At 45.7% G+C, this 19,740-nt stretch overlaps 1 protein-coding gene across 1 annotated transcript in view; it reads right to left on the reverse strand.

The window, feature by feature from the left end:
* Positions 1-282: 282 nt before the first annotated feature.
* The window catches only part of LOC139223937 (CLIP-associating protein 1-like), a 45,683-nt gene continuing 26,225 nt past the window's right edge, over positions 283-19,740 (reverse strand). Inside the window, exons 19-38 of the mRNA XM_070855941.1 lie at positions 19,636-19,731; positions 19,159-19,356; positions 18,206-18,310; positions 16,644-16,700; positions 15,846-15,943; positions 14,915-15,162; positions 14,392-14,455; positions 13,196-13,359; positions 12,119-12,341; positions 11,833-11,928; positions 9,736-9,888; positions 9,198-9,304; positions 7,230-7,377; positions 6,321-6,534; positions 6,178-6,231; positions 3,428-3,630; positions 3,203-3,331; positions 2,452-2,658; positions 2,238-2,354; positions 283-1,131 (exon numbers count right to left, since the gene is read on the reverse strand). Coding sequence (XP_070712042.1) covers positions 1,048-1,131; positions 2,238-2,354; positions 2,452-2,658; positions 3,203-3,331; positions 3,428-3,630; positions 6,178-6,231; positions 6,321-6,534; positions 7,230-7,377; positions 9,198-9,304; positions 9,736-9,888; positions 11,833-11,928; positions 12,119-12,341; positions 13,196-13,359; positions 14,392-14,455; positions 14,915-15,162; positions 15,846-15,943; positions 16,644-16,700; positions 18,206-18,310; positions 19,159-19,356; positions 19,636-19,731 — 2,765 coding nt within the window. The 3' untranslated portion in view covers positions 283-1,047. The remainder of the gene's footprint in view (positions 1,132-2,237; positions 2,355-2,451; positions 2,659-3,202; positions 3,332-3,427; positions 3,631-6,177; positions 6,232-6,320; positions 6,535-7,229; positions 7,378-9,197; positions 9,305-9,735; positions 9,889-11,832; positions 11,929-12,118; positions 12,342-13,195; positions 13,360-14,391; positions 14,456-14,914; positions 15,163-15,845; positions 15,944-16,643; positions 16,701-18,205; positions 18,311-19,158; positions 19,357-19,635; positions 19,732-19,740) is intronic.

Below are 19,740 nucleotides of genomic sequence, written 5' to 3' on the forward strand. Positions count from 1 at the left end.
AACCGTTTTAAAAAGAGAGTGGACGTGTTTGGTCCCGCTGGTTTTACTGGTAAATGACAGTCAAAGCTCCTAAAGACTGAAAACTTTAACTGTTTTTAATCACATGCACTCAAATTATGTCACAAGACGGAGAAACTAGAATCAGCTGCTTGTTGCTGAAGCCTGAAGTCACATTTTCTGTATTTTCTACTGAATTATAAACAATTTGAAGCCTTTTTTACTGAGATATTAGTCAGTATTCATAATGTGTTTCATATATATATATATATGTGGGTTTATTACAGTAAATTAGAACTAAAATCTCTTTTAAATCTCTTCAGGTTTCTGTTAATCACTCAGTCCTCCCTGTGCAAAAACACATCCAACTTTACTTTTTTCAGTCCAGGCAGAAAGAAAATGCTCAAAATCTTTATTTTACGCCGAGCGGACAAACAGGAAGTAGGATTTTATAAAGTTTATTGTCTATTTCAGCCTCTGAAATGGGAATTAAACTGATAAGTGTTGCATAAATGAAGTCTTCACACCTTCTTCTGCTGGTCGTTGGGCCCAGAATAAAACTTTAGTGCTTCAAATCATTGGCCAGCCAAATGATCCTTCAATGTAAACGAAGGTGGGTTTCACGTTTCGTTAATCACTGCGCTCCTTAAAAGGCGTCGGCCATCTTTGAAAAATCAAAGCTCAGCGCTGTTTGGATTCAGACTTTCTCCACCAACATGTTGGAGCTGGAACGCGTCCCAGCGCCGTGGAGGTGGACGCCTCGGGAGCCATGAGGAGTTCAGGAAGCTCTTTACATTCAATATACAACAAGGTTTGATGTGTCAAAGCAAAACACTGAGCGCAGACGAGGAGCCGACGTGGTACAAACACTGAGCGCCGCTTCAAACTCACCTCGGGGCTTCTATCAGATTAAGACGGCGCTCGGAGGAGGAGGAGGAGGAGGAGGAGGAGGAGGAGGAGGAGGAGGCATTTTTTAAGGCTCATGACTGCAGCGAGAGGAGGAAGGTGAAGACGTGGGGACCTTCTGAAAGCTCACAGGGTGCTGAGGCGTTAGTAGGAGGAGATATCAGAGGAGCTGCTGCTGTTGCTGGTGGACGTCTGCGCCCTCTTGATGTACAGGTTGAGCAGCTTCATCTGTGGGAGGGAGGCGGAGTTAGAGATACGACCAAGAATCTAAGGCTCTTTAGGACTCTAAGAAGACTTAAGGCCAATTTTACAGTAAATAAAGAGGAAATGTGAAAATAAAGGCGTATTAACACTAACATTTTTCAGTGTGAGTAAATTATATTTGTGCTTAATTTAAATGAATTTAAAGCTCTGTGTTACTGTTCTTCTGTTTTATAGTTTAAATCTGAAGAGCGTCTCGCTCTGAAACAGCGGAGGTTAACGGCTGAACGGGAGCAGAAACAGTTAAAGTCACGGAGGAACGTAAAGTCTGCAGGTTCGCTAACGGGCCAGCCAACGGTCCAGCTAACGGGCCAGCTAACGGGCCAGTCAACGGTCCAGCTAACAGGCCAGCTAACGGGCCAGCTAACGGGCCAGCCAACGGGCCAGCTAACGGTCCAGCTAACGGTCCAGCTAACAGGCCAGCTAACGGGCCAGCTAACGGGCCAGCCAACGGGCCAGCTAACGGGCCAGCTAACGGGCCAGTCAACGGTCCAGCTAACAGGCCAGCTAACGGTCCAGTCAACGGTCCAGCTAACAGGCCAGCTAACGGGCCAGTCAACGGTCCAGCTAACGGTCCAGCTAACGGTCCAGTCAACGGTCCAGCTAACAGGCCAGCTAACGGGCCAGTCAACGGTCCAGCCAACGGGCCAGCTAACGGTCCAGCCAACGGGCCAGCTAACGGTCCAGCTAACGGTCCAGCCAACGGGCCAGCTAACGGTCCAGCCAACGGGCCAGCTAACGGGCTAGCTCCTCCAGACGGAGCGAACAGACGTTTAACTTTCATTAAAAGTTCTTTTTAAGTGTAAATATTCTTCGATGTTTAAGATCTTTAGTACTTTTTAAGGCCTTTTAATAGTTAATGTGGATTTTAAGGCATTTTAAGACCTTTTTATCTTAAATTCTGTCAGTTTTGTGATCAATCATCCAAAAAACTCTTTTCTCTTTTAAACCTGCTGCTTATAAATCATTTAAAGTATTAAGTATTATTTAAAGTATTATTTAAAGTATTAAAGTATTATTTAAAGTATTAAGTATTATTTAAAGTATTAAAGTATTATTTAAAGTATTGATACCTTGCTGCCGGTCAGCTGGGCCAGGTACGGCTTCAGCTCCTCCCCGATCACAGAGTAGATGGCCACCAGGCAGAAGACGCTGGCCTTCCTCACGCTGCTCTCCGTGTTGTCGTAGCCCTGCGGCAGCAGACGGCGCAGAGTGAGAGGTGAGCACCGGTCGGATAAGGAGCGTGAGCACAGGTGTGTGTGTGTGTGTGTGTGGGGGGGGCCTCACCTGCAGGAGTCCCGGGATGATGTCCGACAGCAGCAGGTGGAGCGGCTCCTTGGTGATGCGTTCGATGGCCCTCGTCTGCATCTTGATGGCGGCCAGGTTGATGGGGTAGTCCGCCGTCTGCACGATGGGACACAGGACCTTGATGCACTGCTCCGGGTGGATGGAGGCCGCCAGCGTGGAGGCCGCCTCCTCCGCCGCACGCACCACCTGCAGCGACCAATCAGGAGAGAGGAGGACGACGTGGCGTCAGGTGTGATGATTCAGAGAGGAAAGAAGTTTTATTATTATTTTATTCTCTCTTCTTCTGCTGGTTTTTAATTCATGCACCTTACTTACTATTATCTCAATATTTTAATTGATATTTTTATTGTATTACTTCTTTTATTGGTTTTAACTCACATATCTTTTTTACAACAATATTATTATTATTATTATTAGTGTTTCTATTAATATTATTCATATAATTTTTATTTTTTTATTTTATTTCATTCTTTACATAGTATTTACTCACAGGTCTTATTTATCATCATTATTAATATTATTATTATTATTATTAGTCAGCTACTGGCCTGAATAATTTTACATTATTATTTTTAATAGTTTTTAATTCATGTTTACTGATTGCTGCTGGTCTTTATATTATTACAGTATAATTTTCACTATCCACTGCGTTCACTCATGCTTTATTTTCTCACTTATCTGCAGCTTCGTCGCTCGTCGTGCTCTATAAATAAAGTTTGGCGACGCTCACCTCCTTGTGCGAGTCTTTGTGAGCCTCCAGCGTCTTCATGATGGTCAGCTCGGCGTAGTTCTTGAAGCGTGCCGGCTGGTTCCTCAGGATCTCCTTCAGGACTCGCAGGGCCAGCGCCCGGATGGTGTGCTGGGAGAGACGAGAGGGTTCAGCGTCACGTTCACAAGCTTTTCCACACATTTGAAGCTCATAAAGGACTTCAGAGGTCAGAGGTGGAGGCCCTACGTCTTTGTCTCCCAGCGTCTCCAGCAGCAGCAGCAGCATGGTCTTGAAGTGCTCCTCCCACACCACCAGGCTGTCCTCCCGGGCCACCTTCAGCAGCTCCAGCAGGGTCCCCCGCCGCTCCTCGGGGCCCCGCTCGCCCGCCTGGCCCTGGGAGAGCTCCTTCAGCAGCTGCCCGACCAGCTCCAGCTGCTCGGCAGGAACCGCTGCACAGAGCACAGCAGGTTAGTGGAGGTCTATAGTGTGTGTGTGTTAGTTAGTCAGTGTGTAGTGGAGGTCTATAGTGTGTGTGTGTGTTAGTTAGTCAGTGTGTCAGTGTGTAGTGGAGGTCTATAGTGTGTGTGTGTTAGTTAGTCAGTGTGTTAGTGTGTAGTGGAGGTCTATAGTGTGTGTGTGTTAGTTAGTCAGTGTGTCAGTGTGTAGTGGAGGTCTATAGTGTGTGTGTGCTAGTTAGTCAGTGTGTTAGTGTGTAGTGGAGGTCTATAGTGTGTGTGTGTGCTAGTTAGTCAGTGTGTTAGTGTGTAGTGGAGGTCTATAGTGTGTGTGTGCTAGTTAGTCAGTGTGTTAGTGTGTAGTGGAGGTCTATAGTGTGTGTGTGTTAGTTAGTCAGTGTGTCAGTGTGTAGTGGAGGTCTATAGTGTGTGTGTGTTAGTTAGTCAGTGTGTCAGTGTGTAGTGGAGGTCTATAGTGTGTGTGTGTTAGTTAGTCAGTGTGTTAGTGTGTAGTGGAGGTCTATAGTGTGTGTGTGCTAGTTAGTCAGTGTGTCAGTGTGTAGTGGAGGTCTATAGTGTGTGTGTGTGCTAGTTAGTCAGTGTGTTAGTGTGTAGTGGAGGTCTATAGTGTGTGTGTGTGTGCTAGTTAGTCAGTGTGTCAGTGTGTAGTGGAGGTCTATAGTGTGTGTGTGCTAGTTAGTCAGTGTGTCAGTGTGTAGTGGAGGTCTATAGTGTGTGTGTGTGCTAGTTAGTCAGTGTGTCAGTGTGTAGTGGAGGTCTATAGTGTGTGTGTGTGTGTTAGTTAGTCAGTGTGTTAGTGTGTAGTGGAGGTCTATAGTGTGTGTGTGTGCTAGTTAGTCAGTGTGTCAGTGTGTAGTGGAGGTCTATAGTGTGTGTGTGTGCTAGTTAGTCAGTGTGTCAGTGTGTAGTGGAGGTCTATAGTGTGTGTGTGTGTGTTAGTTAGTCAGTGTGTTAGTGTGTAGTGGAGGTCTATAGTGTGTGTGTGTGCTAGTTAGTCAGTGTGTTAGTGTGTAGTGGAGGTCTATAGTGTGTGTGTGCTAGTTAGTCAGTGTGTCAGTGTGTAGTGGAGGTCTATAGTGTGTGTGTGTGTGTTAGTTAGTCAGTGTGTTAGTGTGTAGTGGAGGTCTATAGTGTGTGTGTGTTAGTTAGTCAGTGTGTCAGTGTGTAGTGGAGGTCTATAGTGTGTGTGTGTTAGTTAGTCAGTGTGTCAGTGTGTAGTGGAGGTCTATAGTGTGTGTGTGTGCTAGTTAGTCAGTGTGTCAGTGTGTAGTGGAGGTCTATAGTGTGTGTGTGCTAGTTAGTCAGTGTGTCAGTGTGTAGTGGAGGTCTATAGTGTGTGTGTGTGTGTTAGTTAGTCAGTGTGTTAGTGTGTAGTGGAGGTCTATAGTGTGTGTGTGTTAGTTAGTCAGTGTGTCAGTGTGTAGTGGAGGTCTATAGTGTGTGTGTGTTAGTTAGTCAGTGTGTTAGTGTGTAGTGGAGGTCTATAGTGTGTGTGTGTGTTAGTTAGTCAGTGTGTTAGTGTGTAGTGGAGGTCTATAGTGTGTGTGTGCTAGTTAGTCAGTGTGTTAGTGTGTAGTGGAGGTCTATAGTGTGTGTGTGTTAGTTAGTCAGTGTGTCAGTGTGTAGTGGAGGTCTATAGTGTGTGTGTGTTAGTTAGTCAGTGTGTTAGTGTGTAGTGGAGGTCTATAGTGTGTGTGTGTGTTAGTTAGTCAGTGTGTCAGTGTGTAGTGGAGGTCTATAGTGTGTGTGTGCTAGTTAGTCAGTGTGTCAGTGTGTAGTGGAGGTCTATAGTGTGTGTGTGTTAGTTAGTCAGTGTGTCAGTGTGTAGTGGAGGTCTATAGTGTGTGTGTGTTAGTTAGTCAGTGTGTTAGTGTGTAGTGGAGGTCTATAGTGTGTGTGTGTGTTAGTTAGTCAGTGTGTTAGTGTGTAGTGGAGGTCTATAGTGTGTGTGTGTTAGTTAGTCAGTGTGTCAGTGTGTAGTGGAGGTCTATAGTGTGTGTGTGTTAGTTAGTCAGTGTGTCAGTGTGTAGTGGAGGTCTATAGTGTGTGTGTGCTAGTTAGTCAGTGTGTCAGTGTGTAGTGGAGGTCTATAGTGTGTGTGTGCTAGTTAGTCAGTGTGTCAGTGTGTAGTGGAGGTCTATAGTGTGTGTGTGTGTTAGTTAGTCAGTGTGTCAGTGTGTAGTGGAGGTCTATAGTGTGTGTGTGCTAGTTAGTCAGTGTGTCAGTGTGTAGTGGAGGTCTATAGTGTGTGTGTGTGTTAGTTAGTCAGTGTGTCAGTGTGTAGTGGAGGTCTATAGTGTCTCTGTTGTTCTGGATCAACATGTTCTCTGTCTCTCTTTAGTCTCCTCTGATGAACAACATGTCTGATTCCTGGATTTTCTCACTGATTCTGCTTTACTGACTTCTGGAGCCTCGACAGGCAGGAGCTGATTCTTGTCTCTGTGTTTTAAAAGTTGACCCTAATGTCAGACTGAAGCTTCCTCCTGTGGAAAACAGCTCTGAGATGTAACCTGTCTTCACCTGGGAAGCTTTTGGGGTTCATGATCTTGTTTTCGACGCATTCTTGTCGGCAGCCTGCGGAGAAACGGGTTCAGGTCAAAGAGGCGACAAAGACGGCGCTAGAAAAAGCTGAACTCCGTGAGCGGCCGTGACCGCGGGCTCACCGTCTCGCTCCACGGCGTCCTCGTACAGCGCCTCCTTCAGGGCGGCTTTGTCCAGCGTGCCGACGCCGTCCGTGTAGTTGTACGGGTTGTACTCTCGGAAGCGCGGGCCGGCGAAGGAGCGCGGCGACGGCGTGTTCAGCAGCGACGTCTTGTTGTCCAGGGCCGTGCGACCTCCGCCGACCACGTCGCCGTCTGAGGACGCCCCGACTCCGGGCTGGAGACATCGCCATGACAACAGCATATAGACTGATTAAAGGTCGTTTGTATTTTCACTTAGCTTAAAGGAAATAAACATGAGCGGGAGGCTGAAGGTGTTTTCACTGGAAGATAACAGAAGATCCCAAAGGAAGCTCGTCTTCTATCTATCTAGTCTTGGGAACAGTGAGAGATTCCTGGTTTTTAACAAAATCTCCTGTGAAAAATCTGTTTTTTCATCCTTAAGAACCCTTTTCTGCTTTCAGTCAAGTCATGGGGGATATAAAACAGACTAAAAGGAGCACAGGAACACATTTCTCACCTTATTTCTGAGATCTGAAATGTTAAATTTGTGTCACAGCATTTATTTTTCAAAGATGTTTCACATGAACTTTTCCCTAAGATGCAGTCAGGACAGTTTAATATAATCCAGGACAGGATTAGAGCTGTTAAACTGTCTGAAATCACCTTTAAATAACAAAAGCTGTGCCGCAGGTGTTAATCAGGCACACCGCCATTATGGAAAATGGTTGCTGGGTCACATGACTGCAGCAGGAAGTTCAGCAGCTGTCACTTCTGGAGTTAAATTCAGGGAAACAGCCATAAAGGGACGCTTCCAGAATATCTAACTGACGTCACCCCACATGTCTGATAGTGCCACGGTGAAGCGGCGCCCTCTAGTCTGATAGAGCACCGCGCCCCGCTCGCCCTCACCGTGCCGTCCCTCTTGCCGTCTCGTCTCAGCGGCTCCACCAGGTCCTCTTGGCTGCGGAAGCTGAAGTTCTGGATGGCCTCGGTGACGCCGCGCAGGGAGCTGTAGATCTCCTCCGAGTTCAGGTTCTCGCTGTCGTACTCCAGCATGCTGCCAGAGAGAGAGAGAGAGAGAGAGAGAGAGAGAGAGGGAGAGAGAGAGAGAGAGGGTCACACCAGAGCTGGTTCTGCTTTAAAAACTGATCCCTGAGGGAGCGTGATGGTTCCTGTGGTGATCCAAGACGACGTGGGACAGCTGCAGTCCTGGATCAGCACTGCTTTGGTGAACAATGACGGAGGACATGGACCAACTTTCTGCTGAAACCACACCTGACTTTACTTCCATCAAATCCACTGTCTTTTCTTTCTTCTTCAGGAAGTGGTTTCTGAAACGTTTGGTCCATGACGAGGAAACAGGACACTGACCAACGGGTGAATGGAGCACACGTAGAGACACGTGGGAAACCAAAGGAAGGGACGGCGAGGGTGCTGGTGACTCTCAGGGGTTTCACAGGACAGGAAAAACTAATCAATCCAAATGTGATTGTTAACTGTGGTATTTCACTGGATGTTACTGTGAAACCCCTTGACAGCAAGGAGGAAGAGGAGGAGGAGGAGGAGGAGGAGGAGAAAAGGGATGGGGTTACCTGGGTGAGTAAGCTCGCCGCACTGCCTTGTGGGAGGAGTGGGCAGCGGGTGGAGGAAGAGGAGAAGGGAAAGGTGGAGGAGGGAACTTGGAGAGCCCGTCTGCGCTCCAACCCCACAGGCGACTGCAACCAGCCGGGGAGGAAGAGGAGGAGGAGGAGGAGGAAGAGGAGGAAGAGGAGGAGGAGAGCAGCCCAGAGAGAGGGTAGAGATGTGAGAAGAGGAAGCACTGTTCTCAGTCAGTGTTAGTAGTCAGACGGGTGGAGAACTGACACCACAATCATGAAATAAGCTAAAGCTAAGCTAAGCTAAGCTAAGCTAAGCTAGCTGTTAGCGCTATGAAGACCTTCTCTCATTTAACCCATAAGAGCCCACAGGTGTCACACACCTGTACAGCTGTATCCCTGAATTTAACTCCAGAAGTGACAGCTGCTAAACTTCCTGCTGGAGTCATGTGACCCAGCGACCATTTTCCAAAATGGCGGTGTGCCTGATTAACACCTTAAGGGTTAAATCCACTGAGCCACCTGCAGAGACCCTGTATCACACCTGTACTGATGTGGGTTCAGGTATTAACGCACCTTTTAAATGGTACCTGAAGTCTTTACTGAGTCTTTATCACTTCTTATTGTTCTTTAAGAGGTTTTAATCTCAATTTAAGACCTTTTTATCCACTATTTCATTAGATTTAAGGCAAATTTAGCAATTAAAATGTGGCACAAACACACAAGCTGTCAGACTAAATTTCTGTGTCCTGTTTTTGTTGTGTTCAAGCTCTTCTGTCTGAATGCTGCGACATAAATCATCTATTTATCTCTTATTTATTGCTGCTCTCGTTCATTTTTAGTTGTTTTTATCAGATTTGTTGCACTGAAGCATATTAATCCACTGGTGGCAAATAAAGAAATGTTGAAACTGTGTGTGACGAATTACATAAAGTTAGACTAAAGTCTCTAAACCAGCTGATGTCAGACCAGCGTTAAGCCAAAAAATAGGAGAATTTAGACAAAATCTTTCCAGTTTGTGCCGAACTCTTCTGCAGTGTGACGTCTTTATTCTAGCTGAGTGACCTTTGAACCGGCTGGTTTCGGCGCAGCTCAGGTGGAAACGGCAGATTTCTGATTTAAAGTCTTTCTCTGCTGCTGGAGGTCAAATGACTGCGGCCGCGATGGCGATGAGCTTTAAATTGGGTAAAAACCAAACAGGGTTCTGATATGGAGAAGCGCCATAAAGGAGCTGTGTGAATGTTTCGGTCGGTGTGCTGGAGGCGGCGCCCGGCCGACCCACCTGGGGGAGAGCCCGCCGTGGGAGCAGTTGGTGGGGGAGGTCAGCGGGCTGCTGCGGCTGCTGGGTTGCCGCGGCGGCGTCCGGCCTGCGGAGCTGCTGGGGGACGCCTGCAGGGGGGGGGGGCAGGACACATCAACACAATAACTGTTATCACTCTTACATACACGCTCTTTATTTCTATTTTGGCTTTTTCTAGTATTCTTAAGTATCGTTTCATTTTCATGCAGTGCTCCTGGATTTCTATAAATCTGTGATGCAGACATTTTTACTCCATAATTGATAATAAATAATCATAAATCAAAGCACAGTCATGATCTGCAGGTGACTGATTCATTCACTAAGTGATCAGTTTTAACTCAACAACTAACAAACCTTCATTTCTTTCACTAAATCAAGGAGAGAATATGAACAGTTTTTAAAAACTTGTACTAAAAATGGCTTTGAGGACAAAAAACAGACAAAAACGGAGAACAAACTGAAGAAAAGAAGAATTTAAAAAAAGAGTCTGTGAACGCTGTCCCGTGTGTGTGTGCGTTACCATGCCGACGCCGCTGTTGGCGCTGGCGTTCCTCAGGTGGTTGTGCAGCAGCTTGGTGGTGCCGTCCTGGAAGGTTTTGGGCAGAGCGCCGAGCAGCATGGTGAACTCTGGAGTGTTCAGCTCGAACAGAGCGATCAGCACCACCTGGGCCGCCTGCACAGGTACACACAGGTACACACAGGTACACACAGGTACACACACACACACACACACACACACACACAGTGGTCACTATCTCCTTCCTTCCTTTTCTTTCTCTCTGCTCCTCCATCTTCATCCTTTCTTCTGTATTCTGTCTCCTCTTCTGTTGCTTCTTTCCCTTTTTCCTTTTCCACTTGATACTTTTGTTTTCCCTCATTTTCCTCCTTCCATCCTTATTCCTCCCTCCTCTTCTTCCTCTCCCTCTCCTCCCTCGTCTTCCTCCTCTCCCTTTCCCTCCTCATCTGTTTGCCTTTCAGTGATTTTAAGGATAATCAGTAAAAATGTCACCTTCAATATTTAAAGCCAAATGTAATAATTTCACTGTGAATCACTTGTGTGAGGTTTCATGTTACATTAATGTGTTTGTAACGTTTTAAGGTTTAAATTAGAAAAGATTAAAGATTATATTAAAATTAAATAATTATAATTGTAAATAAAAAATAACATCCAAACACTTTAGCTCTGATGAAACATCAGTTGTTCTGTTTTATTTCTTGAAATTGTTTTCAGTTTTCTTCTTCTTATATTTTTTATCTTGTGTGTTTACTGTACAGCTGCTGTTTATTTGTCTCCTTTTTCTATTTATTTATCTATTTTTAAGCCTCACAAAGGCAAATGACACTAAAACGACTTAAAAACGGATGTATTGATCGATGAAAAGAGCAATGATTGTGCTGAATAAGACGGGCGAACTGGGGCTCAAACCTAAAATCATCCCTGAGGAAACAAGAAGAAGAGAAGAAGAAGCGAACCTGGAAGGTGAAAATGAGAGTAAATGACATTTGTTGCAGTGAACATGCAGCACGTCCGTCCAAAGCTAAAAAGTAAATAAAGCAAAAGCTGGAAGGAGCCCAACTCCTCTTTAAGATAAATCAGATGTTAAATTCAGCGCCCTCATGCACAGACTGCAGATGCAGTTAAAACCTGCTGCCGGGACAAACTGCACCACCTACTGTCCATTTTCCTCATCTTACAGCCACGAAACGGAACAAAAACATGATTCTGAAGCTCGATTTAAAAGGAGAACGACAGTATTTTTAACCCTGGGTCCTGTTTGTGCACATTCTGCTGTCTGAATGGCGTTATATCGCTCTCTGCACACACACCAGACTACATTCACTAAAGCAGGGATTTTAGCTCACAGGACACAGGAGCTGCTGCTCTGCTGCTGCCTCCATCAGTCAGTGTGTTTGTGTTACTGTGTGTGATTCAAATGTTGTGTTGGATCAGAACTGACCGTCTAAAGCATCAGAGCCACAAAACAACACAAACACACTGACTGATGGAGGCAGCAGCAGAGCAGCAGCTCCTGTATTCTGTGAGCTAAAATCCCTGTTTTAGTGAATGTAGTCTGGTGTGTGTGCTGTTTGTGGTTAAACCTAAAGGATCTTCCAGGTCTCTCTCTGTAGGGATCCTTTCCATGATGCTGTCCACACTTAGAACAACACTCTGAGCACTTCTCTGCAAAGCCACCAGACTCCATTGATAAAAGCATTAATTTTACACAGCAGTTGCTGCTCTACTGCTGCCTCCATTAAGTTAGTTTGTTTGTGTTGTTTTGTGATTTGGGTGCTTTACCTGATTAGTCCAGATCCATATTGTGTAACACACAATAACACAAACAAACTAACAGATCAAGGCATGACTCCCATGATCTGCAGGGTAAAATGACTGTTTTTGGCAATGGAGTCTGGTGTGTTTGAAGACCGGACCAATACCAGCCATTCAGACACCAGGATATGTACAGACAGGACCCAGGGTTAAAAATACAGAAGTTCTCCTTTAAGAGCGGTTAGTGTTGAAAGCGTTCACACGACGCGCCCCGTGTCAGGTGCTTCTCCGGCTGGGTTAGAGGAGGTTATAAACTCTGGTCATGCTGTTTGAAGGAGATTCTACCTGCTTGCACCTCTCCTCCAGGTTGCCCTCCCCAGGCAGAGAGGCCACGGTGCTGGGTCGGCCTGAGAAATCCTCCCCTGCCCAGTTATGAAGGGTCTGGGGGTGTGGTGGACGAGAAATGGCGGTAAAAAAAATAAAAAAATCAAGGCGTGAAAACAAAAAATGAAACAAAGAACAACTAAAGAAATAAATAAAGAAACATTATGACGTAAATTAAAAGAGAGGAGAAGCAAAGAGGAGCTCTGAGGGGGAATGGACGTGGCACTGCGACGCCTCGCCCTCCTACCTTGCGGACGTCGGAGCTCTTGGGCTCGGTGGTCCAGGTGATGATGCGCGAGACGGCGAGGCGCGTCTCGCTGGAGTTGACGAAGTCGGCCGGGTCCATCTGGCGGGCGAGGGCCTCGATGTAGCGCAGGATGGCCACCTTCACCTTCAGGTTGGGCGTCTGCGTCTGATCCACGATGAAACGCATCAGGATGTTGAACTGCTGCTCGTACGGGAAGGACTCTCTGCAGAGAGAGAGGAAATACACCTCTTTAATCTTTGACACGTTAATATACTGACACGCCGTGAAACAGGTAAATGGACTTTCTGTCACAGGCACAACACGCACGGCTGACATGAGTAAATAAGTGGAAACAGGTTCTATTTTCTATCTATAAAACATTTTAAAAAATAATAAAATTTGTGTTTTTCTCAATGGAGTCTGGTGGTTTGAAGAGAGTGATACAACACCAGACTCCATTGAGAAAAACAGTAATTTTACCTTGGCTTAAGGCTGCCTCCATCAGTTCGTTTGTTGGTGTTATTGTGTGACTTGTGTGACTGAAATAGACCAGCTACTCTGGTGTTCTGCAAGGTAAAATTACTATTTTTCTCAATGGAGTCTGGCACATTTGAGAAGAGCGATATAACGGCTGTTATTTATAGACCTCAACAGACACCTCAACACACCAGACTCCATTCAAACACTCTGTTAGTTTCATTTAAATCTAAAAAGGCTCAGTACCAGACTCCATTGACAAAAACCATACATTTACATCAGAGCTGCTGGTCTGCTGCTGCCTCGATCAGTTAGTTTGTTTGTGTTATTGTGTGACTTCTGTGTTGCAAACTGTTAGTTCAGATCCAACAAAATATTTGCGTAACACATAATAACACCAATAAACTAACCAATCAAGGCAGCAGCAGACCAGCAGCTCCTGTGTCCTGTGAGCTAAAATCCCTGTTTTAGTGAATGTAGTCTGGTGTGTGTGCAGAGAGCGATATAACGGCTGTTTGTGGTTAAACCAAAAGGATCTTCCAGGTCTCTCTCAGCTACAGATCTGTGTTAAAGGATTCAGGTTTAGACCCGGCTGCCCACCTGGTGACGTCCAGGGCCTTCTGGACTTTGGCCTGGACGGAGCCCAGCAGGTCGGCGCCCATCTTCTTCAGCAGCTGAGTGAGCAGGACGAAGAGCCAGTCCTGCAGGTCGTCCCGGTGCAGTGTGATGAAGTCCACCAGAGTCTCCAGGAACATGCTGAAGACCTGCGAGAGGGAGCGAGGGAACAGTCTGATTCCTGTTTCAGGTGTGTGATCGCTCAGTGCTGCTGACCGGACAGGTGAGCGGTGAGTACGGTGAGTAAACACTTACTCTCTGGTGTTTGTTAGAGTCCACAGCAGCGAGGAGGCATGCAACAAAAAAAAAACACACACTCTGTTAGTTTGTCCTGCAGTTAGTTCTGAATTCAGCACATTTACCACCTGCTGCAACCAAAAGCAGGTACAAGCATAAATCCTAAAAAATTGCCGTTAGACAGGACCTAAAGCTGCTCTGCTCCACCAGACTCCATTGACAAAAACAGCAATTTTACCACGCAGAGCACAGGACTTTGCTGGTCTACCGCTGCCCTCATCGATTAGTTTCTTTGTGTTATTGTGCGACTTTGGTGTTTTGAAGGGTTAGTTCAGATCCAGACTAGAAGGTTAAAACACCAAAGTCAAAGCAACTGCTCTGCCAACTCCTGTGTTCTGGGAAGTAAAATTGCTGTTTTTGTCAGTGGAGTCTGGTGGAGCAGAAAGAGCTGTTTGCTCGTTTACAGTCTTCTTCAGCCCAGCATGAAGAGAGAACATCAGTTCTATATTTAGGATATTTTCACCACTTTAACTTGTCATCACACAGCCCTTTCTGACTGGGAACTGAAGCCGTTACATCCTTTAATCAAAGCCACCAGACTCCATTGACAAAAGCAGTAATTTTACCTCACAGAAACGCAGGAGCTGCTGGTCTGCTGCTGCCTCCATCTGTTAGTTTATTTGTGTTATTGTGTGACTTTGGTGTTTCACACGGTTAGTGCAGACTCCAAACTAACATGTTAGTTCACTAATCGAGGCGGCAGCAGCACAGTGAACTGTGTGTTCTGCGAGGTAAAATCACTGGTTTTATCAGTGGAGTCTGGTGTCGACAGGAGGGAGAGAAAAGCTTAATTAATTTCTCATCTGACGGCAATGTGTGTGAAAACATTCTAAATATGGCGAATACTTAACATAATGTTTTTTCTAAAGGTGGGCCTCTCTCACCTTGCTGTGAGGGTCTGCAAACATCCTGGTGAAGATCTCGCAGAGCCTCTTCAGCTCCACACGGCTGACAGAGAACACAAGCAGCGTCATTCATCACGTCGTTTACACAGTAAAAACCTGGACCAGCGGAGGAATCAACTATTTCTCTGACAAAAAGACCTGAAGTTAAAGATATTTAAGGTTTTCTTCTTCCACATTAAGAACATTAAATCCATTATCATGTCCGGCTGCTTCTTATGTGGAATCTAAACTATTTATATACAAATGAAGCTGTTATTTATAGATCAGTTATTCACCATTTGCACTTTTAAACCCTCTTCTAAAGAATCCAGGACACATTTTTAAGACTTTTTAAGTATCTGCAGAAGACAAAAGTCTCTTTTTCTGGAGTTATTGACTAAAATCACCCCATCAGCTCCTTGTTAGCGACTATTTTTAACATAACAGATACAGAAGGACACATTTTATACTGTTGCTTCATACTGTTCATCTGCACTGCAGGATAAAACAGTGAATGTGACACCTGAGCGTCCTCTGGCTCTTGAGCAGGTTCTGCAGCCCCAGCAGTCCCTCCTTCCTCTCAGACCAGTTGGCGCTGGCGCAGTGGTTCAGCACCTCGGCCACGTCCTCCGTCTGCCGCAGGTAGTGCGGCGCCATGCCGCCGTTGCGGGAGCTGTAGGAGCGCTCGGAGCAGGCGCTGGAGGCGTCGCTGTTGGCGTCGTCGTCCGAGTACATTCCCGGCGACTCGAAGCGCCGCCTCACCGGCCGCCGCTGAGCCGAAGGAGAGAGAGAGAGTGTTTACAGAGCACGTCGGCGTGAATCTACGGCTTCTACCATGCAGCTACACAGGCAAAGCCATGCAGGTGGAAGATGGTGGATGAGGTCAGTTTTTAGATGTTTGGAAGCGCTGAACACTGGACGTCAGACTACTAACTTTCACCTCAGCCAGACTGAGAGGGAGGTTAAAACTACAGGGACTTTGCAGAAGGTACGATTAGTTGTTTGGCTTTAAGAGAGGAGACCTCCTCCGCCTGTCGCCTCATGACATCAGCTAGTAAGCAGACCGATGGGTCGGTCTATCCTCCAGCCCTGCGGCCCAACCTGCTCACGCTTCCATGTTTGGGATGGAAAAGTTTGTTTAAAGGCCCCATATTCTGCTAAAGGCACTTCTAATGTCTCGTCAACATAAATATGTGAGACTCCATCTTTTAGTAAACCTTTAGTGAATTAGCACAGTATGGGACCTTCGATGCTCATGCAGTGCGTGCAGCGACAGAAAGGTGCAACTCTGCGTCAGGTGAGGCGTCAGTGTACCTTACTCCTCGAGTCTCCTAAGAGCTGAAATATTCCAGGAGGGAAAAGACAGAGGGAGTTACTGCAGATCCTTCGCTTTTAGGTTATTTAAGGAAAAGTTATTCTGTTTTTTCTGGTCTATAAAAGACGAAGAAGCTCACCAGAGCGTCGGCGACCGCAGCCTCAACGTCGGTGCCCGTGTTGAGGATCCTCATGGCGTTGACGGAGGCCGAGATCCGAGCCTGATGGGCCAGCCGGTCTGGAAAAGAAAAGGTCGACCACACGGCGGGTCGGACGGGTCAAGAGGAGGACGAGATTAAAATCCTCTGAGCGGGCGTGAAGGTGCAGGTCGGCAACAGGCAATTAACATGGAGCAAAGAATAATAATAAAAGGAACAAAACTCAGTGTTCACTCCTAAATAGAAGCATTAGGAGTGAGGTCATAACGTCATTGTTTAGGTTGGGCTTCGTCTACCTTTTACACGATTATTATTACAAATACTGTATTTGGCTTCTACTACCAAAAACACATGAATTCAGGTGTCCCAACCCAAAGAGAGGAGGCTGCAGCACAGCTTTTAGTGACGACAACAAACCTAAGCAGAGCGCAGAAAAGAAATGAACATCAGATGCGAAAAGTAGAAAGAAAAAGGGGTCAAACACAGCATGAAAATGATTGTCATGAAGCTGCAAAATAAAAGTCCTGCAGCGCAAAAAAAGAAAAGACAAACTCTTCACAGCGAATCAATCGTCTGACAACAAGCTGCAGGGTGCGAACCAAAGTGGGAAACCGCCAGTGTGACCGAAACAAAAGTGTTTGGCTGCTGATTGTTTCCCGCTCTGAGCCCAGCGGTGGACTGGGGCCATGCAGGGAGACCCCTCAGTCAGCCGGGTAACTGCGCACAGCGGAGGAGGGAGTTATCCGGCTGAGCGGGAGGATCTGCTTCCTGTGAGGTCACCTGAGTAGCACTCTGCGGAGGAGAGGGCGCTGGTGGAGCGGGAGTGGCGGCGAGTCGCTGGGGGAGGACGTAAAGTTAGATAGATGAACACACACCTGCTCTAATATCACTATTAGGGGTGTAACGGTGGCCTGGTTTATATGTGTAGCAGAAGAAAAGGGAGGAAAGAGAAATTATATTTTTGGTGTTTTATTTTGAAAAATGCACCAATCCAGCAGCCGTCGTTGCTGCTGCAGAGGAACAGGAAGAGTCACGGGGACCAAACCTCTACTTTAACTTTCACATTTTTTAGCTTCTGCTCATTTTTCTGCCTCTGGTCCGGTCCGGACGTCGTGCCGTTTGACCGCGGCACAAATCGAAGGTGTTTCTGGTGAACGGCTTCAGTCGGAGCCGACCGACGGCGGAGCGTATTTTACTGAGGACCCTCGGAGGGTATCGAGGTAACGGGCCTCCTGCAGTACGTTTGTCCAGAAACAGTGAATTTTACAATGGAGTCTGGCTGATGGAGATATTATCTATAGATTACAAACACCAGTTACCGGATTATTGGAGGATTTCGGCGGTTTTTACGGCGAGTTTTGGCACCGTTACACCTCTAATACAGGCTGGATTAGGAGATTAGAGAAGAGAGCATGCACACAGACAGGAAGGAGGTGACGTGTTACATGTGATTTCCTGTGAGCTTCCCTTTCACACATGTAGCAGCGAGTCAGACGTGTTCTCACCTGATGGACGACACAGTACGGTTACAGGTCTGTACAGAGACCTGATCCACGTCTAAAGAGACCTGATCCACTTCTTCACACATAATATAATTATTATATTAATAATATAATATAATATAATATAATATAATATAATATAATATAATATAATATAATATAATATAATATAATATAATATAATATAATATTATATAATATTATATAATATTATATAACATAACATAAAATAATAACATAAAATAATAACATAACATAACATAATATAAATAATATAATATAATATAATATAATATAATATAAAATAGAATAGAATAGAATAAAATAAAATAATATAATATAATATAATATAATATAATATAATATAATATAATATAAATAATATAATATAATATAATATAAAATTAAATAATATAATATAATATAATATAATATAAAATAAAATAAAATAAAATAAAATAAAATAAAATAAAATAAATTAAATTAAATTAAATTAAATTAAATTAAATTAAATTAAATTAAATTAAATTAAATTAAATTAAATAGAATAGAATAGAATAGAATAGAATAGAATAGAATAGAATAAAATAATATAATATAAAATAATATAATATAATATAATATAATATAATATAATATAATATAATATAATATAATATAATATAATATAATATAATATAAATAATATAATATAACATAATATAATCAGAGTGGAGAAAACGCCCACTCGCTCAGACCAGCGCTGCATGTGTGGAAGGGACTCAGCTAGTTTTCTTCTTCTCTTCTTCTATGAGCTGTGGTGTGCAAAGAGAGGAGGCTTCGGGGGGGGGCCATACTCACCCAGGGGGGAGAAACCCCTGGCGGGGCTGGTGTCGCGGCTGCTCTCGCGACTGGTTTCGCGGCTGCAGCCCTGACTCATGCTCGGCCGGGGGATTCGGCTCCGGGCTGGAGGAGCACGGCAGGCAGGCAGACAGACAGACAGACAGAGAGACAGACAGACAGCAGCGCAGGGGGAGAGTTTAGCTCAGAGCACATTCAGCCAGACAGCGACACACCTGAAGCTCTGCGGAGACGGTTAGTCAGGCGGGAGAGAGGGGAGAGAGAGAGACTCAGGGAGGCAGCAGGTTCAGTGTTAGTACGAGGAGAAGGAACAGGAACAGGACGACCTCAAGAGGGAATAACGTTTAAACGTCCAGCTCGCTGCTGACGGTCGACAGGCCTTCATCGAGCCACTTCTACTAACATTTCTGTTTCACTAGTCATCTCTTGGAGGACCTTCTTCTTCTTCATGTCCCTAAAATGTGTCCAACCTCAGCTAGAAGGTTCCAGAAGTCAGTGAAGCAGAATGAGTGAGAAAAGACTTCAGACATGTTGTTCATCAGAGGAGACTAAAGAGAGACAGAGAACATGTTGATCCAGTGGATCTAACAACAGTGGATCTAAAGAAAGACAGAGAACATGTTGATCCAGAACAACAGTGGATCTAAAGATCTGTGAACCTCCAGAGGAGATCTGAACTGTTTCTGAGTGAGGCTCATTTTTAGGAGCAGAGAGCGACGGAGGTTTGATAGAACAGAAAGGTTTCCCCAGAGCCTAATCAATGGCAGTTTAATGGGCTAATCAACCTGCAGCACCGATAACAAAGCTGCTGCAAAAAGAATGAATCCTGTCTGTCGTTTGTGACGCTGACCTGATGTTTCAGCTGGAGTCAGAAACCCTGAGCGTGTCGTCCTGATCTTTAGCTACGTCAGGTCTATTTCTTTCTACGGGGTTATGTTACCGGCCCTCCTTACCCGCGGCTGATCTGGTGGGGCTGGTCTCCCGGCTGCAGCCCTGGCTGCGGTGGCCTCGGGGCCGGCTCTTGTCGGTCAGGCCGGCGGAGGTGCCGGCTGCGGTGGCGGCGGCGGCGGCGGCGGTGCCCATGGTCGGCCTCGGGATCCTGCCGTAGGTGGAGCTCAGCAGGCGGCCGGGAGAACCTGACCGACTGCCGGCTGAAGCACAGAGGGAGGTTTAGTGAAGAGGAAGGTGAGGATGTGAGCTGTAACTACAGCATTTACATCAACTGACTTTTCTGTTTCTTCCTTTATGTTTTGTGAACATGACACATTATTTAACATCATTATTATTATTATCATCTGTCTGTAGCCAACTGCTCCCCAGTGTTGTGTTTTATTTATATATCAAACCATTTTTCGTCTCTAGAGTTTGGGTTTAAATGAGTTGAGTCTGGTGCAAACGCTCCCAGGACCCGGCGCTAAGAGGAGACTCACGCTGGGACTGGGAGACGACCTTCCCTCGGCTCCGTCCACGGCTGTCCGTCACGGACGGGCCGTTTCCCGAACTCGTTCTCCTGGTCCGAACTCGACCTGGAGAGG

This window comes from Pempheris klunzingeri, chromosome 24 (assembly GCF_042242105.1).
Source record: "Pempheris klunzingeri isolate RE-2024b chromosome 24, fPemKlu1.hap1, whole genome shotgun sequence".
Taxonomy (NCBI): domain Eukaryota; kingdom Metazoa; phylum Chordata; class Actinopteri; order Acropomatiformes; family Pempheridae; genus Pempheris; species Pempheris klunzingeri.